Source organism: Spinacia oleracea, chromosome 2 (assembly GCF_020520425.1).
Source record: "Spinacia oleracea cultivar Varoflay chromosome 2, BTI_SOV_V1, whole genome shotgun sequence".
NCBI lineage: Eukaryota > Viridiplantae > Streptophyta > Magnoliopsida > Caryophyllales > Amaranthaceae > Spinacia > Spinacia oleracea.
In genome coordinates this window covers 11,541,528-11,569,384 of record NC_079488.1, presented here as the reverse complement: position 1 = coordinate 11,569,384, position 27,857 = coordinate 11,541,528, and the positions used below count along the sequence as shown (strand labels likewise).

The 27,857-nt window shown below is 33.8% G+C and overlaps 4 protein-coding genes and 1 pseudogene across 4 annotated transcripts; 2 read left to right on the top strand and 3 right to left on the bottom strand.

Annotated features, from left to right (window-relative positions):
* Nucleotides 1–633: 633 nt before the first annotated feature.
* Nucleotides 634–4,544, bottom strand: LOC110797674 (uncharacterized). Its single transcript, XM_056836491.1, has 8 exons — nt 4,313–4,544; nt 3,727–4,015; nt 3,496–3,588; nt 2,721–2,865; nt 2,470–2,580; nt 2,308–2,390; nt 2,158–2,215; nt 634–1,118 (listed from the first exon to the last, which is right to left on the bottom strand). Exons 2-8 carry the CDS (start codon nt 4,012–4,014, stop codon nt 1,039–1,041), a joined length of 858 nt encoding a protein of 285 aa, XP_056692469.1. The 5' UTR covers nt 4,015; nt 4,313–4,544; the 3' UTR covers nt 634–1,038.
* A 7,138-nt stretch (nt 4,545–11,682) lies between these two features.
* Nucleotides 11,683–12,535, top strand: LOC110797656 (auxin-binding protein ABP19a-like). Its single transcript, XM_022002764.2, has one exon. It carries the CDS (start codon nt 11,746–11,748, stop codon nt 12,382–12,384), a length of 639 nt encoding a protein of 212 aa, XP_021858456.1. The 5' UTR covers nt 11,683–11,745; the 3' UTR covers nt 12,385–12,535.
* A 1,103-nt stretch (nt 12,536–13,638) lies between these two features.
* LOC110797673 (uncharacterized) lies at nt 13,639–19,576 on the bottom strand. The gene is made up of 5 exons (XM_022002776.2): nt 19,399–19,576; nt 19,235–19,289; nt 17,956–18,341; nt 16,915–17,558; nt 13,639–14,525 (listed from the first exon to the last, which is right to left on the bottom strand). The coding sequence occupies exons 3-5, from the start codon at nt 18,242–18,244 to the stop codon at nt 14,082–14,084; spliced, it is 1,377 nt and encodes a 458-aa protein (XP_021858468.1). The 5' UTR covers nt 18,245–18,341; nt 19,235–19,289; nt 19,399–19,576; the 3' UTR covers nt 13,639–14,081.
* A 601-nt stretch (nt 19,577–20,177) lies between these two features.
* On the bottom strand, nt 20,178–21,205 carry LOC110797667 (auxin-binding protein ABP19b-like; annotated as a pseudogene).
* A 5,439-nt stretch (nt 21,206–26,644) lies between these two features.
* LOC110797670 (auxin-binding protein ABP19a-like) lies at nt 26,645–27,348 on the top strand. The gene has a single exon (XM_056835375.1). It carries the CDS (start codon nt 26,712–26,714, stop codon nt 27,336–27,338), a length of 627 nt encoding a protein of 208 aa, XP_056691353.1. The 5' UTR covers nt 26,645–26,711; the 3' UTR covers nt 27,339–27,348.
* Nucleotides 27,349–27,857: the final 509 nt, after the last annotated feature.

The window sequence follows — 27,857 nt, the reverse complement described above, 5'->3', positions numbered from 1 at the left end:
CTTTTTAGGAACGGAGGGAATATATTTCCCCTCTTTTGGCAGGAACGCAGAATGATTCAGGTACCAAAAATAGTTTTACTATATCAATATGTTGTCAGGTGGTTTTGATTGTCTAGCATAGGCTCCGTGAGATACTCGGACTCGGACTTTTAATTTCATCACAAGGAAACCATATCGGATCTTTAACACTCCAGTATGGACATGAACTCTTACCCACTACAAAATCATACTCCCTCCGTTCTTAAATGTTAGTCATGTTTTGACTTTTCAACTCGTTTCAACTTAATATTTAAACGTAAATATCTCCAAATACGTATGTTAGAAAAATATAAAAATTTGATATTGTTAAACTACAAATTAAGACGAACAAAATAAGATCTCACATGAATATATTTTGAAATACATATTGGAATGAAATTAGAAGATTCTCTTCGATTGTGAATAGTGTCAAGATTCCAAAAGGGGTTAACATTTGAGAACAGAGGGAGTATTTTTTTCCCAAAATATAACTGATATCTTTGTCATACATTTGTCATACATTAGTATGACAGAATCCGAATAACATAACTGCATAACATAGGTTGTGGCCTTCCACTAATAGTGATTTGAGCAAAATAGCAATATAGCATCATATATAACACCCTAAAAGTAATATCATTAGGCAATAATAACGTAGTTGAAGGCTTAGCCTTTTTAGTAGACAAAAAGTTGTTGCTAAATTTTACCTCATATGCTAAAACAGATAAAAATTACATTAAAAAAAAAAAAAAAAAAACTATTTGATTAACATCTGACTGCAGTTAAATTTGTCATGCTTTGGCTAGCAATGTTGCTTCAGCATCTCCGAGATCCGCAAGCGATAACTTAGTGTGTTTAATAGCATAATTTACCATAGATTAATTCTGTAACATAATAAATCACTTCCTACGAAAATTATAGCACGGTACCAGAGTTCAAATTAGAGATCAACAGATGAAGAATTTCCGTTAATACTTATCCCCGTCTAAATACATTAGGAGTGCAACTTCAACTTCAACTTCACAATATGCTCCATTTCCTCTCCATTGCAATTAATATAATTCTCAAACACATTGCGGCACTTAAGTGAAAGGGGGAAACTGCCAACAACAAAACACAAGAAGAATTCAATAATAATCCCACCAATTTGGTATCTCTTTAAAAAAAACAAAGGATATTATATGATTAAATAGATGACAGTAATGAATTGTTTCATTTACACTGTCAACTAAGGAAATTAGTTCCCAGTTCCATAATCATCAGAAGAAATAAGCTGTAACTTAGAGAACAAAGTCACTGTGTTTGGCAAAGGTTCAAAACTTTACTTTCACCATTGATGATTGATCTCTACTGCAACAGAAACTTGAGTCCTATTGAACCTAAAACTAGTTATGGGAACTAAGGTCTTTTGTCCCAAAAATGTACCAAAATTAGAAAATTTGTGCAACTTTTTTTATACGGAGAAAATATACTCTGTAATCTGTATATGACAGGCCACCACGTCAGCATAGAAAGTTAGGTACTAAAGAAAACAAAACGAGCTCAGTGCTGAAATTGAGATAAAACTATTAGGCAAAGGAAGATGTATAAGAAAATACATCGAACTCCGCCACTTATTATTTATGCTTTTTCAGCCTGTTGCAAGGTAAAAAGTACTACTCCGTATCACTCTACAACTATCAACTCAGTGGACAGCAGAGCGAAAAGGCAACAAAGAAGATGTGAGTGCTCATTGATCGTAATGACACACTGTAACAAGGCCCACTATGAGGAACACAGTATTGAAAACAATTAGGACAGCTTATCTACAATTGAAATCTAAAAACCAACTTAAGTCAAGCAGATATCTTGTTAATACTGTGATAAAAGAAAAAAGTTGCTTCGTGCTTAGAGGAATACGCCTTTTATGTCTTCTGTGAGCATATCATATGCAAAAGTGAAGAAATTTTCTGCTAGTAATATGTAGGGAGGAGTATATGTTCACCTTAGGCCTATTATTTTCTCAATGGCTGATAAAAATGAATTTATAAATTATAGAAAACCATTACCAAGTGAAAACTCATGGACTCTAAGAAACTGCATTCTCAATCATCGGAAGTATGAAACATATAAAACAAGAAATCTAAACAAGCACACTACCTGATACAAGGTCCTCAATGTAATCACATTCAATTTTACCATGAGCCATCACACCAACCTGAAAGTATCAGAGAGGTAATCAGAATTCAGAAGCAGAGACAAAAGCAAAGACTGCCTAATGCATATACTAAATCAAATAACTGAACCTACCACAAAGACAACATCTTCATCCCTATTGATTCCACTGACATGCTCTCGTAGCTCAACAGCCTTCTCTGAGCTAAATGAAAGACCTAAAGCAGCAAAACATATTGCATTAACGAATTGCCAAAGTAATCAAATTTTCTCCATCATTATCTCGTCAAGGCTCACCTATCTTAGGCGACGAGGGAGGTAAATACTTGGTTACAGGGTTGGCCACTACTCGCAGAAGCTTTTTGCGGTTACCCTTAGCTTTGATACTGAGTGTTTGCAGTAATTCGGCTGTAACAGTCAGGTGTTCATCATCAGAGACATGTTTGACAACATAAAAACAAATGAAATTTTTTTTGCAGGTTATGACATGAAAACACAATTTGCACCACCCTGAAATCATCAATATCACTTAAAAGGAAAGAACTTACCCATCATACTGCAGAAACTTTCTAAGTCCGATGGTATCTTAGCATATGGTTCTACTTTGATCAGAACTCCATCCTCTGTCCGGATGTACACTGCTTTCAGCCTACCACCCTTACTAAGTCTGGAATTCATAATATCATTGAGCGCCTAGAAATATAAGTTATGGAACAAAAATGGCGTTAAGGATTGGTTGGTGAAAGACTTAGAAAGATTACAATAAATGTGGAAGCATATTTTTCTCAAATAAAAAGACAACATAGACAAGGAAAGGAAGATGAGAACATAAGGTTACTAGAATCAACAATCACAGGAACTCCACACTCCTATCCCCAGGGGAAGAATTGTATTCCTCACTTTACCAAGGTTTCTTAGCAAAGTCCAGACTTTTAACATCATCTACAGATGTAAAACAAACCACAGAGGAAAGAGGCAATACAAATTTATCTAAGTATGTCAATGGTGTGGGTAGAAAAGGGTCCCTCCGTCACTATAACAAGTTACAACTCTTGATGTCCACCCTTTGTCCCTCACCCTTCCTGAATGAAAGTTATAATTTTCTTCTCACTCCATCCTTATAACTCTCTTCTCCTTTTGAATTTAACATTCTTATCATTTCCTACTGTACAACACCCAAACCAGCAGAGGTACCCTGCTTTTTGTTCCTCTCCCTAATGTAAACGTCTCCATACCACAAGTTAAAACAGTCATTGATCAGATACAACAAATGGAAAGTACATTTACAGCTATTTCAAGGATCAATAGGAAAAGCCTACGAACCTCGTGGACTATGTCAGGCCTGTATTTGTAAGGATCCATTTTCTTCTTTCGTAAATAACCAGCATGCTCATTTGAATTCAGTATTTGGTACCTCTGAAGAAAGAAAAACAGTGATTAGTTCTTGTGAGTTGTGACAATTCACATCCTATTAAACATTAAACACTTTCGGATTAAACAACAGAAATTTTACATTCAACATCCAACATCCAACTAGTCTGAAAATGCACTTACTTTTCCAATGTTGGCAAGGGTCAACGAAGCTTTCTCAAGAACAAATGTCACGCCTGCTCCTGCTCCTGCATCCTTACAAGTAAGGGACAATGGAATGCCGCATAGATTAACCTCATCATCTCCATTTTTCACTTCATCCACGTTCAGATGACTAAAATTCTGTACTGAATTCAACTCCTTTTCACCAAGATCTTCCTCGTCTCCTTTAGCTACTGACCCATCCCTATTTAACTTCTTCTTTTTTGAGCAGGACTGCAAAGATTTCGCCTTTCGTTTGATTTTACCCATCCTGATAACAATACAACCTAGATTTCAGAAGTGGATTGTGAATTTGCAATCGGTGGCTTAAACCCTAAACCTAATTAACAACATTCCTCAATATACTCAGGCATGTCCCTGAGCCAGTACTCCTAAATCCTAATCAATCATATTGAAGAGTAGAATTATGAAGTGCAACCAAACATAGTATAATTAACAATTTGAAACCCATCATACAGAAAATTACAATGAAACACTGTTTATATCAATAAAAATACAAATAAATTCAACAGAAAATCCAAAAAAATCGATACAAAAATAGAAATACCGAGAATACAGCAACAGGAACGGAGAGGTCGTTGGAGGAAGAACCGCCGGCTGGAGGTGGTGACAATTGAATTGTTGGAGGAGATTGGTTAGGGTTCCAAGAGAAGGAATGATATGCAGTCTATGCAGAGCAGAATGTGCTTTGGAGTTTGATCAAGAAGTAAGGAAGATGGAGAACATGGGAAAGAAAAATTAGGCGGAGCTCTTAAGGGTTTATTCTTTAATTGGTTTTGGCGATAGGTGACAAATTTATTACTTTTTTTTTTGACAAATTTATTACTATAGCCCTTTTATTTTGAGATAAATTACTTAGTCCCTATTTGGTTCAACATTAGTAAAGGAAGGAAAGAGAAGAGAAAGGAAGGGAAGAGAAAAGAAGAGAAAGGAAAGGAAATAAAATATATTTTCCCATGTTTGGTATGATAAATGAAAATGATAGGAATCTCATGTTTGGTACAACATTAGCAAAGGAAGGGAAGGGAAGGAAAGGAAAAACGTGAGTTTAAGATTTAATATTTTGTTTGACAGACTTAATTTTTTTAATCCTTCCAAATTCCTCCAATTTTGGGAGGAAAGGAAAGTAAAACTTTTATACAGGAAGCTTTCCTTTCAATTCCCTTCATTTCCTTCCACTTCCCATATAATTTTTTGAACCAAATATAAGAAACGTTATTTTTCCTTTCCTTTCTTTTCTTTTCCTTCCAATTCCTCCCAACCAAACGTTATTAATCACAGCAAAAAAGTAAGTGACAATCAATTTTCTCCTCTCTACCTCTTTTCTCTCTCTTTTTAGGGTTTACAAAAATTAGAGTTTTCTAGGGCAGAAATAGCCAAAAAAAATTCAAAATTTTGGTTATTTCCGCCCCTTCTCTTTCAATTCTGTTGTGTGTTTGCGTTGATTTCAATAAAATTACATAGTTTCAGTATAGTAAGTACCCCTATGGTGGGTTTGATTGTTCAGTGTAGTAAGTACCCCTATGGTGGGTTTATTTTTAGTTAACTTTTGTGTGTTTAGTTTAGTTCAGGTTGTTTCTTTGGTAAAGATTTATGCGAGATCGAAGAGGATGCCAATATATAAAAGAGGGTATACAGAATGTTTGATATACTACGATCGTAGCTATGGGGAAAGGAAGTTTTTATTTGATTTGTTTGTTATGTATTTGTTAGATTTGAATCTTTATGTAGATGTCGTATGACTTTTTATCAATGAATTAATTTGTTTATAAAAAAAAATTAAAAAAAAAAATCACAGCACGTATAGAAAAACGCTGTATTATGTTTAAGGTGGAAATTAAAATCATTTCTTTTAATAGCAATATAAAATAAAGTGATGTTGTTTCATATAAATAATTGCGCTTTTTGATAAACACTATTAATTTGGCGATGTTAATTAATGTTTTTGTTGTAGTGATCATTAAGGTTTGAATCCACGCCTTTCACTTCAGGAGGAATTTGAGTATCAGCAACTGGATCATTAACTACAAAACACAACAAAAACGTTAAATATAAAGTAATTCGAACGACAAAGAAAAGTAACATGTAAAATAAGTACATGTAATTAAAGAAAAGAACAATAAATGAATAGAAATTAAATTATAAAATGAAAACTAACAAATTCAAAGGAGAAATAACATATTTGTAACACTATCTAAAATCATAAAAGCAAAGGAAATCGGTGTTACTAAGTCTTCAACTTAGGGTTACTGCGAATAATAATCATAAAATTGAATAGAATGAAGTCGAATTACCAGAAATTGAAGAAAAAACTAGCGACATTAAGTTGATTGATTACAGGCTAACCGTAGAAGTAACTGTAGAAGTTGATTGATTATCGCCAACGGGAACTTCAGTCGCATTACCGTCATCATCAAATATCAATCTCACCATGATTACAGAAGAAGATAATTCAAGGGCAATAAACAAGTAGAAAACAAATGAAAGTGAATAATGAAAATCGAAATTGAAACGAAAATGGAGATGAGAAGAAGAGCAACATCAAGTGACAATGGCGAAGAGAAAAGAAGAGAGAGAAAAAGAAGAGAGAAAAAAAGAGGTTTGAATTGAATAAAGAAATAAACTGATCAAATAGGGGGAAGTGAATGGTCGGTTATTGATCAAATGAGAGGGAACAGTTACTTGGTTGGGTTGCAAATTCAACCCAACATAAACCGCCGTTTTTTGGGCTCCGTTAACTTCCGTTAACGGGCTTCGGAAGGCTGGGCCGAAAATACAAATGTGAACAGGTCACACCATCAACTTGATGGTGTGGCTTGCCACATATGAGTCTTTGGGATATAAACAAGGAGAAATGAAGAATTCTATGATCAATGTGAGACAAACTTACCATTCACCTTTTTCACTATTTTCTTTTGGTTTTCCAACTTAGAACTTCTAACATTTTCCAATAACTAGTTGGTAGTAAATCCCCCATTTCAATATCAACCAATAGTAAGCGTTTGTTTGATTTTGTAAAAAAACAAAACCATAATTAATGTTTTTTCAATGTCTTGTTTCTAAATTTACAAATTTCACTTAAAAATAAAGAGTGCATGGCTACACATAACTTCTTTTTCTCTTGGCTTTAATTATATTATTGATCCGTTGTTTCTATTTTCAGCTCGGACAATGAGCTGAAAACAGGGACATAGGTCGTATGCATCACGTACAACTAATGGTCTTAGCAACGTAGCAGTGAGTAGCACAAGCCCATGGGCGAGCCAAGCAGGGAAGCCGCATGACAAGCACAATACATGGTTGGCTTCACTACAAGAAAATGGGGTAAATAGTGACGCTTTTTCTATGGCGCTTTTAAAGAGGGTCGCAATAATTTTGTATTCACGAAAACTGGAAATGCATATATTGACGCTTTTAGTCGTCTAAATAAATATTGTCCATAAAAAGAGTCGCAATATACCATAATAACCATGTTTTATAAGCACGTCATGACTTAAATTAGAAACAACCCGCTCACCCACGCACCCACGAAATTCTCAACTTCCTCTACTCTCGAGCAACCAACTCGCCCTGCTCCCTCTATTCTTCCTCAAAATCCCAGATTATTCTCACCAAAACTTTCTCCTCAACTCAATTCTCTCTCATTCCTTTCGATTATAAACGGGAAATCTGCAGGAGAGTCATTATAATTCGATCTCGCTCTTTCACCCCTAATTTCATTCTTATTACAAGCTTCTTTGGATTTCACGATTTGATTTCATAATTGCAATATCGAACACTTGATCACAACTCCGTAACAAAGCCATCACATCGGCATAATAGAGTATCGCCGCTAATTCACCGGTAAATTTTTTTTATTGATGTTCAATACCCGCTATGGTCTTGGTTATAATTGCTGATTTCACTCAATTCCATATATTCCTTTCTTTCAGCTTTTTTTTTCTTTTTGCAAATTCAAGATAGCAACTGTAAAAACGAAAGGATTTGTGTGTTGGTATTCTAGGATGGTTCAGTTTTTTCAGGGTATCTGCAAATTATGCTGTAGATATTTTTAAATTCTGATTTGGGGAACTAAGTTCTTCAAGGAATGTGTTGTAACTTGTAAGATATGTAGTTATATGAAACGATATTTGATTGAAATTTCAAAATAATTATGGATTTCATCTTGTTTATCTATCTATACAATTAAGGAAAGAACCCTCACATCTATTACAAGGCAATACTGAGAGTGAAAACATTGTTGGGCAGTCTGCATCCAAGAATCCTACCCATATTCTAATTAAAAGTTCAGCAATTAGTTTTTCTTTGTTGTGAGCTTCCATAATAAATTGAGTGTATAATGTTAATTTGGGACTTCAGCTTTAGTTATACAGATTGATCATGAATATGTTGAATACACACTTTATTTGATTTTGATAAAAAAATAGAAATTTAATTTCTTGATGTTGAATGTGCATTGACTCGCAGCATGTCACTGGTGTAGAATTTCCCCTGAAAAAGAAAGTAGCTTAAATTCAATTTTATAGATGATAATATATCTTGCTGAAAACATATGGTTTTGGCCAGGGTTGATCATCAATGAAAATTTAGTATTGAGGTGAGATCTAGTAAGTAACCGATGCTTATCTTTGTGTATTTTTATAGAAAAGATATTGGCTTATGGAAATAAAGCTATCCAGGCAGGGGGTCAGGGTGTTGCAGTTGTAGGGCTGACACAATGGGTTGCTTTTGGGTTGTTGCTGCTGTAGTGTTGCCTCAGTGGCTGCAGGTTGGTTGCAGCTTGCGTTTGTTAAGTGCATGTTCTACTGTTGGTGTGCTTCCAGCTCTGTTGCTCTTGTTTGTTGCTATTCAGGGATGGTAAAAAAGGGTGTTGCTATTGTCTTCTTGGATTCCTCTTTGACTGTTTGCCTTTTTGGTCTTAGTTGTCTAGGTTTGACGTTGTGTGTGTGTTGTAGGTTGTAGAGGTTTGTTTTTTGTTAGGTGTGTTTTTGTAGGTGTGTTTTCAACCTTATACATACATTTGATTACGATTTTTTAATATATTTCTTACTTACCAAAAAATTTTAAAAAATAAAGCTATCTTGTTGTACTCAACATAGTGCTATGGCCATAGTATGGTAGATTGGCTTCAACATAGTGCTATGGCCATAGTATGGTAGATTGGCTTGAGTGTAGGGGATGGTAGAAAAAGATGCGTGCTATCATATTGGCGTGAAGTAAACAAACGATCTTGGTGTGAATGTGTGATTATTAAATTGCAGATATAACAAATCATATGCTCAGTCTTCTCAATACATCGCTAACCTGTAAAAGCTGTAATCATAAGTTCTACTCCTAAGCCAGATTTTGTTAACCAGTAAATGATGTATTAAGGTCTTATGAGGACTTATGTGCAGAAACTATAAATAAGTTCTACTCCAAAGCCAGATTTCTACAGAGTTATATCTTTATGTTATGTTAGATTAACTGGAGATTTTCACAGAGTTATATCTTTATGTCATGTTAGATTAACTGGAACACGGTCTGGAAGTGATGGATCTTTGGTTTGCCCCATTTAATTGTTAGATTTTTTTTTCTTGGATGTCATTACTGATTAACAAGTTCATGTCTTTCCTAGGCGGATTTTGTTTCTAGAAGTCTCTGTTGTGTAGTAGCATATTTTCCTCCATTCTGCAGGTGGATGACTCTTTCTCTTGTCAATTTTTTTTGGGTGATATTAAAGTGACTTTCGTTATTTTTGTAGACAATTAATATTTGGAGTAGCTTAAGGATTTTTGCAAGTGTTTTGGATCTTGTAGAATTTTTTTATTTTTTTATGAATGGCTCTAGTTTCAATGTTTTTATTTGGGCAATTCTATATATGTTTAGGTTAATAAAACAATCAAAGAATGTAATAATTATATAAATCATAATTGAATTCGCCATTAATCTCAAGTTGTTTACTCAATAGCTAAGAAGTTGCATGACTAATTAAAGTCACTCTCAGAAGCACAGGTAAAGAAAAAGACAGTATTATTCATTTCATCTCATTTTTTTTATCTTACTTAAGAGTATGTTTTATGGGATTGAGGTTAATAGATGAGACCCCCTAAAGGAAGCTATTTTCTAATAAGGAGTGGAGTATGTAATATTATATAAAACGAGTCTCCTACTACTAGCCTACAACCACCTAACTTGATCCCATTTATGGTTTACCCTTAAGTCTGACCAATATGTTACAACTGAAGCCAAACTAAATCATACGGTTTTCAAATTACAATTCAAGCCAAACTAAACCAATATTCTACTCCATCCTTTCACGTTGAGCGCTTGTGTGCGCACATGCACATTGCTTGGGCGCCAAGCTTACCTGCCGCCCAAGTGACTTGGGCCACAAGCAAGCCCTTCTTGGTGTGCAAGGGCTATGTATTTGTATGCATGTATAATACGATTCAGGGTAGAATCATGTTTTTATGTCTCATAAAATCCTATTTTCTACCGGAATTCTACTCCTAGTTGAATTCTGGGTTTCCAATCCTCCATGTAAATATAGCCCTAGGGGTTCTGTATTTCATATGCGCGAGCATTTGGTGTCCTGAAACTTGTTCTTGCTCAGTTCGTGCACAAATAGGGAAGGCACACGTACATCACAATTGTGTGTTCCCTTAATTATGCTAATTCATTATGTGAACTATATTTGGATCCCTACACATAGATTTATCCCGTACGACGATTAGATTGTCCATAACCTAACAACACGGTGGATGATCGTTAAGAAACATAAAGACGTGTTGTGAAACTTTCATAGTTTTGGAAATAAATCCTTACATTTAGTTTTGGAAATAAATCCTTACATTCAAAACCCTACTGTTTATTTCCATATTTGCTATTTAAAAAAAAAATATATAAGATCAATGTGAAACTTTCATAATTTTGCAACTAAATCCTTACATTCAAAACCCTATGTGTTACACCCCACATTTTGGTCCTTTATAAAAGTAACATTAATATGCATAAAAGTATATTTTAATAAAAACTAAGTTATTTATGATAGTGATAATCCCAGAAGACGGTGTTTTCGCCACCGTCAATTTAAATAGCACTTTTATTCCTTATTTTCTATATTATAATTTCCAAAAGGTCTTGCGCGCATAAGGAGTACAATAAATTTATTGTACACCAAGATAACTTTTATGCAGTTTTTGTAACTTTAACCTAATTTTTCATAACTTTTATATTATTAAAAACAAAAGTTGATAGATAAACATTTTAAAGGGTAAAACGATTGATTTTTATACATTATTAGTGATTTTGATTTTTTTTTATTACAATGAAAAAATTAATCACTAAAAAATAGATAACTTTTACATAAATAAATGTAACTTTTAAGCATTTTGAGTCAACTTTTATTCCGGTGTACAATATTTATTGTACACCACTTGTAAATAAGAATTTGTGTAGAATTTCTGGGTTGTTACACTATGTACTTTCGATTTATTTCCATATTTGCTATAAAAAAAATTGATACTTAAGGATGTATTGTGAAACTTATAGAGTTTAATTGGAAATAAACCTTACATTCAAACCTTACATTTGATTTATTTCCATACTTGCTATTTTTTAAAAAGATATATAGAATTATGCACGTATTGTGAAACTATCATAGTTTTGGAAATTAATCCTTACACTCGATCAAACCCTACTTTCGATTTATTTCCATATTTGCAACTTTTTTTAATTATTTCCTGCCATATTGGTAATGAATGATAATGTGAACAGAATCACATTTGATATCCTAATTTCATTTCCATCTCTTTATTTTCAATTTTTTTAAAATTTTATGGACACGTCATATCCCTGTCAACTTGTCAACCTAATCTTGGTCTGTATATATATGACCAACAAATCGTCTCAAGAAAATCAACAAATACTCTTAGAACTAATTAGCAAACTTTCTCCCTTCAAAAAAAAATAGCAAAAATCTTTCTCAACCTCTTAAAAATGAACTATTTCGCAATTCTCTTTACCTTTTCCCTTCTCTCCATAATCACATTTTCTCACGCACTCGTTGAGGATTTTTGCGTGGCGGATTACACTCTCCCTAATGGACCGGCAGGGTACTCTTGTAAAGATCCTGCTAAAGTCACCTTTGACGACTTTATTTTCAAGGGCCTAAGCGCCGTTGGAAACACCTCCAACATTTACAAGAGTTGCGTAACTCCGGCATTCTCCTCCGAGTTTGCGGCCTTCAACGGTCTAGGGCTCGCCATGGCAAGACTAGACTTTGATATAGACGGAGTTGTCGCGTTGCATTCTCACCGAACATCAGAAGTACTCATTTTAACCCAGGGAGAAATCATTGCTGGATTCATCTCTACAAACAACACTGCCTATTACAAGAGACTCAAAGTTGGTGAGATTATGGTTTTCCCACAATCACTCTTGCATTTCCAACTTAATGTTGGTAAAACTCCGGCCGTAGCGATTGTTACGTTGAATAGCGCAAAACCGGGACTTCAGTTCACTGATAATTCTCTCTTTGCTGGGAACCTCCCTGTTGAGCTTGTGGAGAAGACTATGCTTCTTGGTGCTAAACAAGTCAAGAGGCTTAAGAAGGCATTTGGTGGTTCTATGAATTGAAACTTTTAATAATAATTTTGTTTTAGTAATAAATAAAACTAATAAGTATGTAAACATTTATTTTGGTTTCTCATTATATGTTACCTCTTATTGGAAATCTTATGGTGAGTTTGCGAATAAGCCACAAAGATAATAGAGTTTAAGATTGAAAGTCTGTGTAAAAAAAGACTCAGGTTCGAATCACTAAAAAAAAAAATACAAATGGGAGATGGAAGCTTTGAATTTGTGACATATATATCACATATACCACCCAGTCTTAGCCTACTATCTTATGATGAAAGGCGATCAAACCTGTAACATGTCATACAAATGACCTCAGTTTTAATCATTAGGCTAAAATCTCATTAACATGAAGGCTTATTATCTACTTGTAGTCCATATCTATTAAAAGAGGAGATTGTAAATCTACCCACACATTAATTAATCACAAATTTCCTAAAAAATAAATCACGAAATCAGCGTAAAACTGATAAAATAACGTTCAATGAAGCTAACCCGGATTCCACACATGATACATCCTTTTTGAACTGTTTTGCATAAAATAAGGAAATTGGTGGACGGTTTTGAAGTTTGTTGAAGTTTTTTTTGGTTGGGAATGAGACACTAAATAATACAAATTAAAAACGGGGGGATTTGAATCTGTAATCTACCGTATACGATATACATACCCTCAGTTTTAATCACTAGGCCAAAACGTCATTGGTTTGAAGTTTGTTGGAGTGACCAGAGCGGTTATTTTCGGAGGCGAAAACTCAGAATAAGAAACTGTCAATTTTGGAAATCATTCCAAATTCCAGATTTCCATATGTAAGTTGTACTGTCAATTGTGTATGCTCAAGTCTTAGCACAAGACTAAAGATTCAACGAAAATGATCCTTTTGTCAATAAGAATGACTTGTATCTCTTCATTTCGAGTCATCGGATAAGAACTATGCATCTTCACAATTTCACCAAACACTCCTAAGGCTTTGTTCTTTCACCTTATACATTGCTTATTAGATCATATCATATCAGAAAAATCATACCATACTAGAACAGACCAGAAAAAGCACTCACAAAAAAAATTCAGATCAGACCAAACCAGAAACTAAAAAAATCAGACCAGATCAGGTGAAGAGAACAAGACCTTAACCACATTACTGCAAGACATGAAACTCCATAACACTCTGAACCTCCATTAGAAGAAAGGATGGCTGTCATGACTCAAGGGATTTACAGACCCTGAAGCATCTTTCATTCTTTTGTGCATCATCATTCAACCAAATCAAAATCTTGGACACTTGATTGTTTAAACAGAGTAAACTTGTTACTTCAATATTGTCAGGATCATAAAATTACAATCAGCTGTACATCAAAATATTGGTTTAATAACCATAAGCTAAACTTATACTTCGAATATGAGTATAAATGAGCATTACAATCCTCCAAATACACTTTTTCAAGCAGATATGAAAATTCTTAAATATAGTTTTTTTTTCCCTAGGTTAAAGCCATTCCCCTCCTCATATGCCTCTGCAGGAAACAAAAACGCGAGGCTGCGAAAGATGGCGGGAAATATCTCTAGGTTGGTTTACTGTAGCAATTCTCGATACTATGAATCTATGATATGGACATGATACAAAACTTATACTATCTGTAAGTATTCTTCAAGATCTTGAAATGGAGGCTATTTGGAATCAAGTTTCTTTTCTGGTTGTCTAAATCCTGATATTTTCCATGTCTTCAATCACATCCAGTTCAGAATCCTGATATTCCTTTGTGTTTCCATCTGTAGGAAGTTTAAACTCCAATTTCTTCGTTTTCTCAACTGTAATCTGTTCAGTATTTGGTTTCGTTGACTCTTCTGCACAAAGTTCGTCTTTCTTTGAGACTTTTGAAGGAGACTGTTCAGAATCTGATTTCTCATCTGAACCCTTCATGTTTCCTGCTGGTTTTGTGTCTTCTGCCGGATTCTGTTCAAAGTCCAATTTATTTTCGGTTTCTGATGAAGGCTCTTCAGAATTTGAATCTTTGGTATCTTTCTCATTGTCCAAATTCTTCTTCTTTACAACCTCGAATGGCCCAAGCTTCGAGTCAAGATTCTTGACAGCATTTGTGAAAGACCTCACACCTTGCATTCCTACCAGCCGGTCGAAAGAATTCTGAAAAAGGTGAATGTTGTTATATTTTGCATGGGAAGTGAAAATTTACCACATTTTTGGATGAAAAACCGGATGGAAATCCATTAAAAAGTGGTGAATACGAAACTTTTCATCAAATTAAGGTGGTAAATATGAAATTACATTTTATAAGGTGGTAAATGTAAAAACCTGAAACATAAAAGGTGGTAAATATGAAAAAAATCCTAAAATTGGAGAATAAAATCAAATGTTTTCAATGGAACTCAATGTAGTGGACATGAGCACATTCAGCTCACAGTCACATGAACCTATCAGCAAAGCTCTCTTAAACAGGTGGAATGTGCAAAAGAAAACAAAAATATGAATGAATTAAACCAAAGGCACCACAATGTAAAAACAAAAGAAAAAAAAAACTTTGTATAAAGCTGAGAACCTTTAACCATATACCTTGGTTACTCTTTGTCATCCTGTAATTTACATCTTTTCAAACACTGGTATTTTGCCTACTACAGCAATCAATGAACATCAAGTAAAACCCCTTGAAGATCTTGGAAATGGTAAACTACTGTATCTAGTTCTTTTGATGCCAATCTCCGTGGTTGCAAGAGAATACAGCTATCAAGCAAAAATGCTGTTTTTTATAACGTCATGAAAAAATGCTTTCTTTCCAGTAACGAAAAACCTCAAAAGGTTATAAATTGCTTTTTTTCACAACGTCAAGCAAAACTGCTTGTTTTCCAGTCACGGAAAAACTCATAGGTTAAAATTCTTACAAATTACTTTCTTTTCATAATGCCAATTAAAATTTACTTGCTTTCCAGTCACAAAAAAACTCATTGCTGTCATGGGTTACCTAGTTAGCAAGTTAAACTGAAGACACCTCTTTAGATATTATGTAAAGGAAGACTATCAATGGCTACCATAAAATGGTAGCCACCATAATAAAATGAATCTCAACCCTTTATTTTTGTTGACTCATCAAAACCGTTAATTATGCTGACTTTTTATTCATGAATAAATATATTTAAAAAAAAAAAAAATTAGAAATCCTCCTCCATTAACTTAACAAGTTCAATCTTAATTTAATTTTTTGATATTTTCTGATTCTTGATCCTGGAGAAACTCCTAACAAACGCCTACTATTCCCCAACGGTCCAATTAAATAGCTCATCAAATTTGATGTTATCCCATAATATGCAATTCTCTCTGCAACATCCACCCCTACCAACTTCTGGCAATAGCGATATTTTGAATTGAAGTTTCAGACAATTTACCAAAACCCCGATTAGGAGGATCTCAAATCGTTAATTTCATAACAAGAACATCAATTTTGGATTGATGTTTCAGAAATTTTGTTCATTTTTTTTGTCAGTGATAAAAACTGCTTATAAGAACGTGGATGCTTAGAATATGAAAGTGGGGTATTTTTAATGCATTTATTTTTATTGAAAAACTAATTATAATTAAAAAATAAAATACTTTGAAGTCAGCATAATCAACGGTTTAGATTGGTCAACATATTTCAATGGTTGAGATTAAATACATTATGGTGGCTACCATTTTAATGTATCTATTGTAAAATCTTCCTTATGTAAAATATGAGCCTAGAATAATAACTTGATATTATGTAAAATAGAAGCATGAAGCATCACCTTTGGGGTTTCATACAGGTAAAAAAATAAAGAATCCCATTTTGCATGAGCATCAAGAATCACAAGTGGCCTATCCACACCTCAAAGATGCTCCCACAACTGGAGTTAAATAATTTTAGGGGTGTTGATTTGATATCTTAGAGCATGATTACATATGTGCAACAATACAACGGAGATTAGGCATAGCACGATGTCACACAAAGAGATTAGTTTCATTTAAATAAGCTTGCCCCAGATTGACTACATTTAAGCAGCCAAAATCATCTTTTCATTGCTTTCCTAAGCCAGCTCATGTGAAATGATATTTAAAAACGCATTAGCTGAATAATAAGCAAGTGAAGTTCTGTGAGCATGTGGTAACTAGTTCCCAATTGTGCTTCCACAAAAAATAAGTTTGTACACCCTGATTCCTAAATCGCTGCTGATGGTAGCATGTTCAATTACCCAAAACACGGTAAAATCTGATCCAGAAGGACCAGAACTACAGAGTTTTTGAAGTTGAAGAAAAATGGGAAAACTAAAACTTGCACAAATAAAAAATATCATAACAATCAAGAAAAGGGTCAATGACTAGTCGACTACAAGCTCAAGTTTTGGAAGTTCTGTAATTAGGGTACATCTTGAGTTTTATTTACGGAAATGGGGGATTTCCGTAACAAAAGCTGCCTGTGAAATGTGATGCATACAACAAGGAATGGAATTCCTATAAGAGGAGAGAACAAAAGAATAAGTACAAATATTGAATTTTTTAAACTCACCTGTTCGATCTGGTCAGCTCGGGGTGCCAAATCCTCAGCCGAGACTCCCTTGTGATGATATTGAAGAGCATATAGCAAGTGAGAACGGATATTATCCAAACAGTGTTCTTTGATATTACAACTAGGAACGGTAGCTTTACAGCCAATAGAGTAGAAGGGACAGTTTACAAGCTTCATTGGGCAGACAGTAATACAATGCCTGTCCATTTCCCTTCTCATGAGGATTTCTGGGCATTTCTGCTCACAAGAAAGCATCTTAAAAGGACAGATAGAATCATGCTGTTCCATTTGAGCAGCGCTGAACGTGGCAGAACATCCCTCATTTCGACACAGCACAGTCCTAAAACCACAACGTGGGCGATGTTGTTTAAGTTCTTCCTCAGACTTAAACTTCATATTGCAGTGAAATTCATTCTTATAATCAACATTTTTAAGTAGAGTTTGTGCTATAGCTTCTCTCCTATCCAACAACCAGAAACTGTTCAATTCCATTTCTTGTACAAAATCATCAATTTTGTCCTCTCTCATGTCACTAAGCAGCCACCCAGAAACCCGGCTCAATATATTCCTCTTGAGAGCAGCAAAATCTTCACTGAAGTCAGAAATTATGTCAGATGGCTGCCCAGGTTTTCCCTCCTCAAGACCTTCAACAACAACAACAACAACAAAGCCTTAGTCCCAAAATGGTTCGGGGTAGGATAACATGAATCGTCATTGTAACCAATCAAACAAGAAAGGAGCGGGAAGTTAAAAGAATAAACAAGGAAAAGGGAGAAAGTGGAATTAATGAAGGTAAAACAAGAAAGGGAAAAAAAAAGGGATAAGGAAAATAAGTAAACTTAAAAACGAAGAAAAATAAGGAGATATAAATAAAATAAGTACATTTGAAAATATCATATAAAAGGGAGTCTAGTAAAGACGGAGAGGAAAAAAAGTTTTGTGGGGTGGGGGGGGGGGGGGGGTATATGCAAAAAAGGTTTGCAAAACGCAAGAAGTAAAGTAGGAGGGTCAAAATAGATGATATATAAGTCAAATCAAGACCTTCGTCTGAGAGAAAAGATTCTGCAACAAAGGATTCACTTCTCTCAGTAAGATAATTCAACATTTCCTTTCTTATCTCAGCAGCAACAGTGCCGGGGCTTTTGAACATATCTCCTGTCGTGTTGTCAACACATGCAGTTGATAAACCTTCGAGTAAAACTAGTGCCATCTTGTGAACCATCTCCTTATCACAAAGGTCACAACTAAATTTGTTACCTTCCTCCTTTACATCTTCAAATTTCTCTTGTTTGAGATCAACCTCAGTGAAAGATGTATCTGGTTCCATCATCTTGACAATAAAGCTTCAACAGATATATTACCCCCTCTTACATAAGTTTATAAGGCAGTATCTTGACTAGAATTTTTATAGCTGAAACACTGAAACACTGAAACGAGACTGGTAAACGTTATTACGAATCCAAACATACACAAAATTAAATTAAAACAACACCAAATCACATAGACTAGGGCTATGAAGATTTGGTAGAAATCTCAGAGCATCCAATTGCTCAATTGTTTACGATATAAACTACTTTGTCTTCGTCCAAACATTCAATTGACGATGTTATACATATGGAGATCCGAGGGTTAAGACATCGGAACTCCGATAGAGGCATCAGAATTAGAACTAAGTGTCTTTTGGTTCACATAGTAAGTAGAATTTCCCAATGAAATATAAATTTATAGGAAATGAGTCCCTTAATTAAATTCATGGAAATTTCTAAAACTTGTTTGGTTAATGGAATTTCAACTAACCTAGGGGGACTAGGTAAGTAAATTCCCCAATTTTGTGGGAAGTTGAAATTCCCACGAAGTTTAACTTCCCCCATTTCACCCAAATTTTGTCAACCAAACAACTCACATACTTTGCAATTCCTAGAAATTCTAACTTCGCATGTTTTTGTATGCCAACCAAACAACAGAAATGTCAAAATTTTATTATCCAACTATCGGTTCTCATTAACTACGAAGTACAACGAAATTGGATGATTCAAAAACTCAAATGCGCCATAAAATTAGAAATGGCATTAGAAATCATGCATCAATTTATAACAAATTAAAGATTTTTCTCAACATATCGTGCAATATTTTACAAATTGAGGCTGACAAAGAAGAACAAAAATCTGTGACAAATATCCAGGCATTTTATATGCAATTTGATCAATTATAGGCCGAAAAGATATCAATTAACAGTCTAAAATGAGCTAAACCAATATCTACAATTGCAGAAAAAGAATTCAAATTAAGTAGGATCAAACCAAAACTAATCGAAACTTACATTTCACCAAATTTTGGTATAAGAATATAATCAGAGATTAATTTCAACATTTTTCCTGCAGAAAAAAAGAAGAGGGAAATCATCAAATTTAGAAAATAACAATTGTGAAAACAAATAATTCAAAATCAGGGTAACATAAATCAAATTAAATCGCCGATTCTTACAGATATCAAAGAGAAAGATTTCATGATTGATGCCACATTACATACTGCAACCCAGAAAATCCAATCGAAAGGTCGAATTTTGGGAGATTTGAATTTTTGAGGAAAGAGAAAGTTGTGTGAGGGTGGTAATTGGATGATCAGGGAGCGGAAGGAGGACTAATTTCTAAATTTAATTTGATTTTGACCCGTTAAGTTAGGTCATACTTTTAGTGCTACTCCATACTAAAGATGGTCGTGAGCTGGCCCGGCCCTGCCCGACCCGGTACGAAAAAGTATGGCGAGACACGTGCACGAAATCAAGGTTTGGGCCTACACCGTGTTTTTAGGAGAAACACGATAAGACACGGCATGACCTGACCTGACACGACAAAACACGCTATTTAGTGAAATTAAGTTTAGGTATGACGGCGTGGGCCTTATTTTGAATTTTTCGGCCAGGCACAACTCGAGGTCCGTTGCAGAGGCCAGAGTGGGTTATGCCTATTCGGGGATACGACACGTGGGGGTCGAGCAGAAGCCCGACCCGTCCTGGTCCACAACCATCTTTACTTCATATTCAATTGTTCATTCGGTCATACCAAAATGATCATACAACATGGCCTACGCTTGTTTATAAATCGTTGTTGTTTTATTGGCCCTAATAACAAAAATTAACAGTATATTCGAAATTTTAAATCCTCCGTATACACTTTTTCTTATTCAAAAGTTAACATTAATAATAGTTATGGTTTTTCGTGTTAACAATTACGAAGTATCATGCATTGAAATAATTATCGTTTTCTTATTAATAGTTAAATGATGTTATGCTGACATTACTCATTAGCACTTTAACAACAATCTTATGAGCGTACGACGTTCTTACACAAAACTTGCTCATCACGGAGTACAAAATTCAACCAACAATAACAAAAAACAATAAACATATCATTTCCAAAACAACTTCAACTAATACAATGTACTCCTTACGAACTGCAGTAAGTAGATGTACATTGTTTATTACAATTAATGCTTAAGTAAATTACTGAATGATAAAAAAATAAAACAAATTTGACCAAATATATATCATGTCACGCGGCACAAAAATATTAGAGAGGATTTTAAGCCGTGCCAAATATTCTCTTCATCCTTGTTACTTCCTCATGACTCAAGAGTGTAATTTGTTCAGCTATGTCACCAGGCAAATTTCCGGCAAATAGGGAGGGAGTAGTTAGTTGTAGTCCTGGGTTTGCACTATTCAAACTAACAAATGCAGTTGCTGGAGTTCTACCAACATTGATTTAGAAGTGAAGCATGGCTTGTGGAAACACCATAACATCGCCAACCTCTAATCTTTTGTAGTATGCAGTGTTGTTTGAGTCGATAAAACCTGCGATGATTGAACCTCTTGCGATGATAATAACTTCCGATGTACGGTGGGAATGTAATGGGATCACTCCTCCCACGCCAAAGTCTAATCGTCCCATAGTGATGCCTAAACCATTTAAGGCAGGAAATGCATTTGAAAATGCTAGAGTCACATTATTTCCAAAAATATTTGTGGTAGCTTTTTCACCACGAAAACCGGTGTAAACGAAATCGTCGGTTGTGATAGTAGCAGGATCTTTGCATGCATATCCTTCAGGTCCCCTAGGAAGACTAGGATCTCCAACACAAAAGTCGAGTTCTATGGCATGTGATAGAGAAGCTATGAGAGAAAAGATGATGAAAAATGCAAGATTGCTCATTTTGTAATATCTAGCTAGATATGGAGATGGGATAGTTGATATTTAGTGGTAAGGGATGTAGTATTTGGTTTGGTGGAATTGTTTGTTGTATCTTTTAGCATAAATTGGTGCCCTTTATATAGGGAGCTTTTTTATGAAGACGGCTTGACTTTTTCATATATGGTGATTTAATGCCAAATGTGTTATTTGCAAAGTCAAAGATGTTGAGCCTATGATATAAAAACTACTACGTATATATCTATAATTTTATGAACTTCTTATTTGGAGGAATAGTTTTATCAATATTAAACAATTACTTCGGCTTATGATATAAAAACTACTACATATATATATTTACTTCAATTCGTTTATTATATCTCTATTTAATATATTATATAAAAAGCGTCCATATTATGATGTATCCGTTATGTCGCCATAGGCGGATCCACAATGTAATTAGGGTAGACAAATGTCTACCCTTTCCCAGAGGAAAAAATGCTGAAATAAATTAACATACTAAAACAAAGCCATTAATTTTAATTATAGTAATATAATCCATAAAGTACACATAAACTATCTGCAGCTTAGTGGATTTAACTACTTAAATATTTTAATTGGTCACGGGTTCGACTAATGACAACAACATTATTCTTCTTTTGAATTTATGTGCAAGATGATTTTTTTTGGGCTTACTATTTACCGTCCTATATTACTTAAAACCGCCCTATTCATTTACCCATATACCCTCCTTTATTTACCCTCTTACCTTCCCACCCCAAATCTAGCCACCACCTCCGGCCACCACCGCCACCATCACGTCGTTGGCTAAAAAATGGTCGATTCTTCACAAGAGATCGAATTTTTTTTGTCCGGAATTTTTTTTAGAAACTTATGCATTTTTAGCTTGTACCATGGTACAGGACTACAGGCTTATGAATTTTAAGCTTGTACCATGGTACAGACTTATGAGTTTTTAGCTTGACCATGGTATTGACTTATGCAGTTTAAGCTTGTACCATGGAAGGAGCTAAAATTCATAAGCTTGTATCATGGTACAAGCTAAATATTCATACATCTATATTATTTAAGGTTTTGATTTGTTGTTGCATTTGATTTAATGTAATCGGAAAAAATAATAGAGACTTGTGAATTTGTAGCACCTTCCATGGTACGGGCTTATGAATTTTAAGCTCCTTCCATGGTACAATCTTAAATTGCATAAGTCAATACCATGGTCGAAGCTAAAAACTCATAAGTCTGTACCATGGTACAAGCTTAAAATTCATAAGCCTATACCATGGTACAAGCTAAAAATGCATAAGTTTCTAAAAAAAATTCCAGACAAAAAAAAAAAAACTCTTGTGAAGACTCGGCCATTTTGTCGCCGACGACGTGATGGTGGTGGCCGGAGGTAGTGGCCGGCGATGGTGGCCGGAGTTGGTGGCCGGCGGTGGTGGGAGAGAATTGGAAAGTAAGATTAAGTAAGGGTAATAATGGAAAATAAGGGAAAATAATGGGGCGGTTTTGAGTAATATAAGACGACTTTTAGCAATCCACTTTTTTACATCATTTTATGTGCATAAATTTTATTCATCCAGCAGACCAAATGCAAATTCCATGTTCTCATACAAAATCCTTAATCAAAGTTTGACTCCATGTTCTCATACAAAATCCTTAATCAAAGTTTGACTCCTAAACAAAGTACTCGATCCGTATTGTAGCATAAAGTACATTGATCTGGCTAACGAGAACTAGTAGTATTAGGCCAAACACTTGTTCTATAGTAATCATAATCTAGATATCTATATGTTGTATGAAAATCAAATTTTACATGGTATACAATTTTTTATTTTATTTTTCAAAATAAGAACCATTAGTTGTATACAATTTTTTTAAGGAACTACTCCGTGTCTCCTTAGTATATTTACAAGTTTTTTTTAGCGATTTTTTTACATATGTACATGGGTAATGGTATGTTTACTATTTGTAATACATGCTATTTATTTTATTATATGTGTACTACGTACCTAGTATAGTCTGAAAAATGTCTACCATATTTTAAAATTCTACTGCATGTCGCACCCTACTAAATAATTCATTATAGGTAAAAAGTAACAACCATAATCCATGTAAAATTGTGTGCCGTATCCACCCAAAACTAGTTTAATACGTTATTGAATTAGGGTGGTGGCTCAATATCTCGTTTAATACGTTATTTGGGTGGTGGCTCAATATCCATCTTATTTCCGGTGTATCTAAAAAGTTTAATTCTCTTAATTTAAGTTCTCCAAATAACTAAACTAATCAAATGAGATCTAGATTCATGTATGTTTACGTGTACCTGAAAATAAAGTGGAAGTTCTTGTATAATTTAGTATAGTAACATCCTATAATTGTTTTGACGCTGATATAGATTCACATTGTAGGCACTATCCCATTCAAGTTATGAGGGCTCATTTTATTAACAATTAATACAATTATTCATTCTAGATTATACAACTTCAACTACATTAGTTTGGCTGTCAAATAATATTAAAAGCTAGGTTAAGTCCGAGACTAAAGAATTTGTTTTCTCTATTTTAACTAATTTTAATAAAAAAAAATCATATAAATTTTATTATGGGTTGTTGGAAAATTAGAGAATTTTAATATTTTTTGAATTATAAATTGAATGCAATCTTAGATGTTTAGGGTTTCACTAAAAATACTTAAGTTGGGCAAAAAAAAAAAAAACTTATCATACCTTTATCAGGTGACTGTTTCCTTTAAAAATGAATGATATCCATAACTGTAACCATTTTCGTACCCGCTACATAAAATGGAAGAAACTAATAATAAAAAAATGTTTGTTTGGGCATGGACATATAATAACACATTATTTTTTAAAAAACTATTGCATGTAGGCTAAGAGTATAATTAATTTATTTTGAAAAAGGTTTATGAAAATTAAAATACTATCTTGCTACAACAGAGTAGCAAATTACTACGTATATTATAAAAACAATAATATCATAAACATTGTGATTTTTCCATTACTGACCTATATTTTTCAAATTATAATTGTTATATTATTTTAGATTGTAGTCATAATACACATGAAATCATAATTTTGAAAAAAAAACAAGAAAGAAAAAAAAATCAGGAAATTAGATATTTTAAAAGATTCTTTAATTAAAATTTTATAAAAAAATAAATCTAATAACACACTAAGAAATGATCGACATGTGCCATTTCTGATGTGTCTTTTAGTATATACGGAGTAGTATTTATTTATTGATTGATTGATGACCTTGGCCATCGGATTGCTTAAGGATAGCTTGGCATTTAGGCTTTTCACATTAGTTTCGTACTTCCATGCCTTACTCGGGCTTACCTAAAAGGTTTTGTGCGTACCTTGGATAAATTTTACTTGGTTTTTAATAAATTTTAACATGTTTAGACTAAAACAAAAATTAATCATACTTATGACTCTAACTGCGGCATTAATCATACTAAGAATTTTATGTCGAATCCCTATCCATCATCTCTTCAAGTCTTCAACCCACATTCAAAAAATATATGTTCATGGGTTTCATTTGCAACACTACCTAGCAAACAATCATTGTCATTGCATATTGCTATTTTAATCAGTTTGTCTCTAGTTTCCGGCCTATGATTAATGGCCAATATTAAATATTTACTGTAAAAAGTATAAATCTTTATCTATTTATTATATTTTCTTATTCATATTCCGTTACTTGGATGGTGACTCGATATCTATATTATTTCTGATTTCTTTTTAAAGTGTTTTTCCTCTCAATTTAAATTCTCCAATTAACCAAACTGATCAAATGACAGAAAAAATAATATTACATACATATATCTTTATGTGTACCTGAAATGAGATGGAGGTTCTCGTACAGTTTTCGTTTAGTGACATCCTATTATTGTTTTGACGTCAATATATGCGTGATGCGTGATGCGTCAAAGTATTAGTTGTATGGGTACACATTATAGGCACCACACCATTCAAGTTATAAGGGCTCATTTTAACAACAATCTATTCAATTATTCAGACTAGACAAAAAACAATTATCTTTTGCCCGAATTTTTAAATTAAAAAACTCATGTATCGCACGGGGTAAAAACTAAAAACTACTCCCTCCGTTTCTTTAGTTCTTTACGTTTGGCCTTTTGCACGTTTATTAACGTCTCATTAATGTGCATTGAGATTCCTCTATTTTTTTTAATTTAAACAAGGAAAATTACGTTTATTTATAATGTTTTCACTTTTATCAAAAATCTTATTGGGAAAATGAGAAAAGTTTAATGTCCCTATAGAAAAGTGTGAGATATTAAATGACCCAACAAATTTAATTGGTTAAAATAATCGTTGGATACAAATTTTGATAGAATATTAAAACATTTATGTGATAATACAAAATAAAATGTAAAGAACATTTTGAAATACCCAAAAAGAAAAACATAAATTAAGAACAAAAAGAAACATAGGGAGTAGTTCATAACAAATAACAAAATAATACAAAGTGATTATGAGAAAATTTACACTTCATGCCATCAAAAAGCGGTAAATATCTATAATGTGCATTAAAAATGCGTGGTTAAATGAGAAATCTAACCCACAACCTCATGTTTGAACAATAAATTCTTAACCATGCAGCTATATTAACTTTTAACCATTCGGCTCTATTAATTAACTTATATGTTATCTTTCTAAAAGAACATATATTTTCCTTATATATTGCAACATGATTGACTTTACATTCACCAATATATTATTTAACTCTAAATATACAGAATTAGGTATAAGTAAAAATTATAAAAATTTGATATTTGAAAAATATATATCGAGACGAACTAACAAGGAACCCCGCAACTATATTTTTTCTTACGTATGAATTATAAAAGATGACTAAAAGTTATTGTATATAGTGTAAAAAACAAAATGAAGCGATATTTAAGGGACGGAGTAAGTACAATATTTATCCGGCCCCAAATTCCACTTACAAAAAGGTATAACCATAATCTAAATCCGAGACATTATCCGAACCCGATAAACCAACTAGTTATACTTTGAATTAAGTTTTATGTGCGTTGTTAATATAGTTAATTAACTAGATGAGCAATTCAGGTGAAGTTTCCGTTCAATGTGCAAGTGTCGGCTCAAAGACTAAATAGTTATACTTTGAATTAAGTTTTAATACTACGTAGATGCATATATTTTTCGAGTGTACCCTCGTATAAAAATGTTGACCATATTTAATTTTATCAAAATAAAATCCATACATAATTTAAAACACTTCAAATTCAAACAATGATGATGATAAAATTATTGGATGGGTTTCAAGAATTTCTATTTCTAGATGTGAAGATGTCAAGAGCCACGTCATTTTGGTCCTTTTTTGCATACGACGTTGACATTCATACCAAAGTCAACTTATTTGATAAACAATACGAAGTAGCATCCTACATTCCTATAGGACTATAGGTTCTCTATATAAAGGGCACCCAATGTTGTTATGAAAATGCAAGAAACCAATCCACAATACTAAACCCACCCTTAAACATTTACATAGACGATCTCACAACAACTATATATTATCTTACAGAATGAACAATCTTTCATATTTCATCGTCTTTGGCCTCCTAGCCTCTCTTTCTCATGCAATAGAACTCGACTTTTGTGTTGGGGATCCTAGTCTCCCTAGAGGCCCTGAAGGATATGCTTGCAAAGATCCTACTAGTGTCACAACTGATGATTTTGTTTACACTGGTTTCCGTGGTGAAAGAACCATTTCAAACGTCTTCGGAAATAATGTGACTCTAGCATTTTCAGATGCATTCCCAGCCTTAAATGGTTTAGGCATCTCGATGGCAAGGTTAGACTTTGGCGCTGGTGGAGTTATCCCACTACACTCCCATCGTACATCAGAAGTTCTTATTTTGGCCAAAGGATCAATCATCGCCGGATTTATTGATGCAAACAACACCGCATACTATAAAAGATTACAAGTTGGTGATGTGATGGTCTTTCCACAAGCAATGCTTCACTTCCAAATCAATGTTGGTAGAACTCCGGCTACTGCATTTGTTAGTTTGAATGGTGCGAACCCAGCATTGCAACTCACTACTCCCTCTTTGTTTGCTGGTAATTTACCTGCTGATATAGCTGAGCAAATCACACTTTTAAGTCATGAGGAAGTAATGCGGATGAAAAGAATGTTCGGTACAGCATAATAAGACCCTGGAAATTTATTCCAATGTTTAACAAATAAAAATTTCAATTAATATTTTAATAAAGAGTGTATGATTTCCCATTAGTTTGATAACTTTTTCTATTCATAGTTGAATTTTATGATGTATACTTATATTCTAATTGACGATTAATAAAATACTTTTTCATATGCATATCCTAATCATTATAACACGTACACTTTCATAACTAGTACATGTGATATTAATTAAATTATCTGTTAGGAATTGTTTGGGCTCCCAATTGGCTACTAATTGGGCTCTTAAGTCCAAAGCCCAATGGCTCAATACAACAACATCAAACCCACAAACACTCCAAAAAGGTTGTCTAGCCAGCAAGGCCCAATGCCCACCAAACAATAAATGACCTATGTGGACATTTATTATACAAACACTATAAATAGGCCGCCAAGGCTCACACCTCAAGGTACGTCCAATTTATTGCCTTAAGACTACTCTCTAGAGAACTTCTCTCTCTAGAATCCGAGCATTGTTCTTACTTAG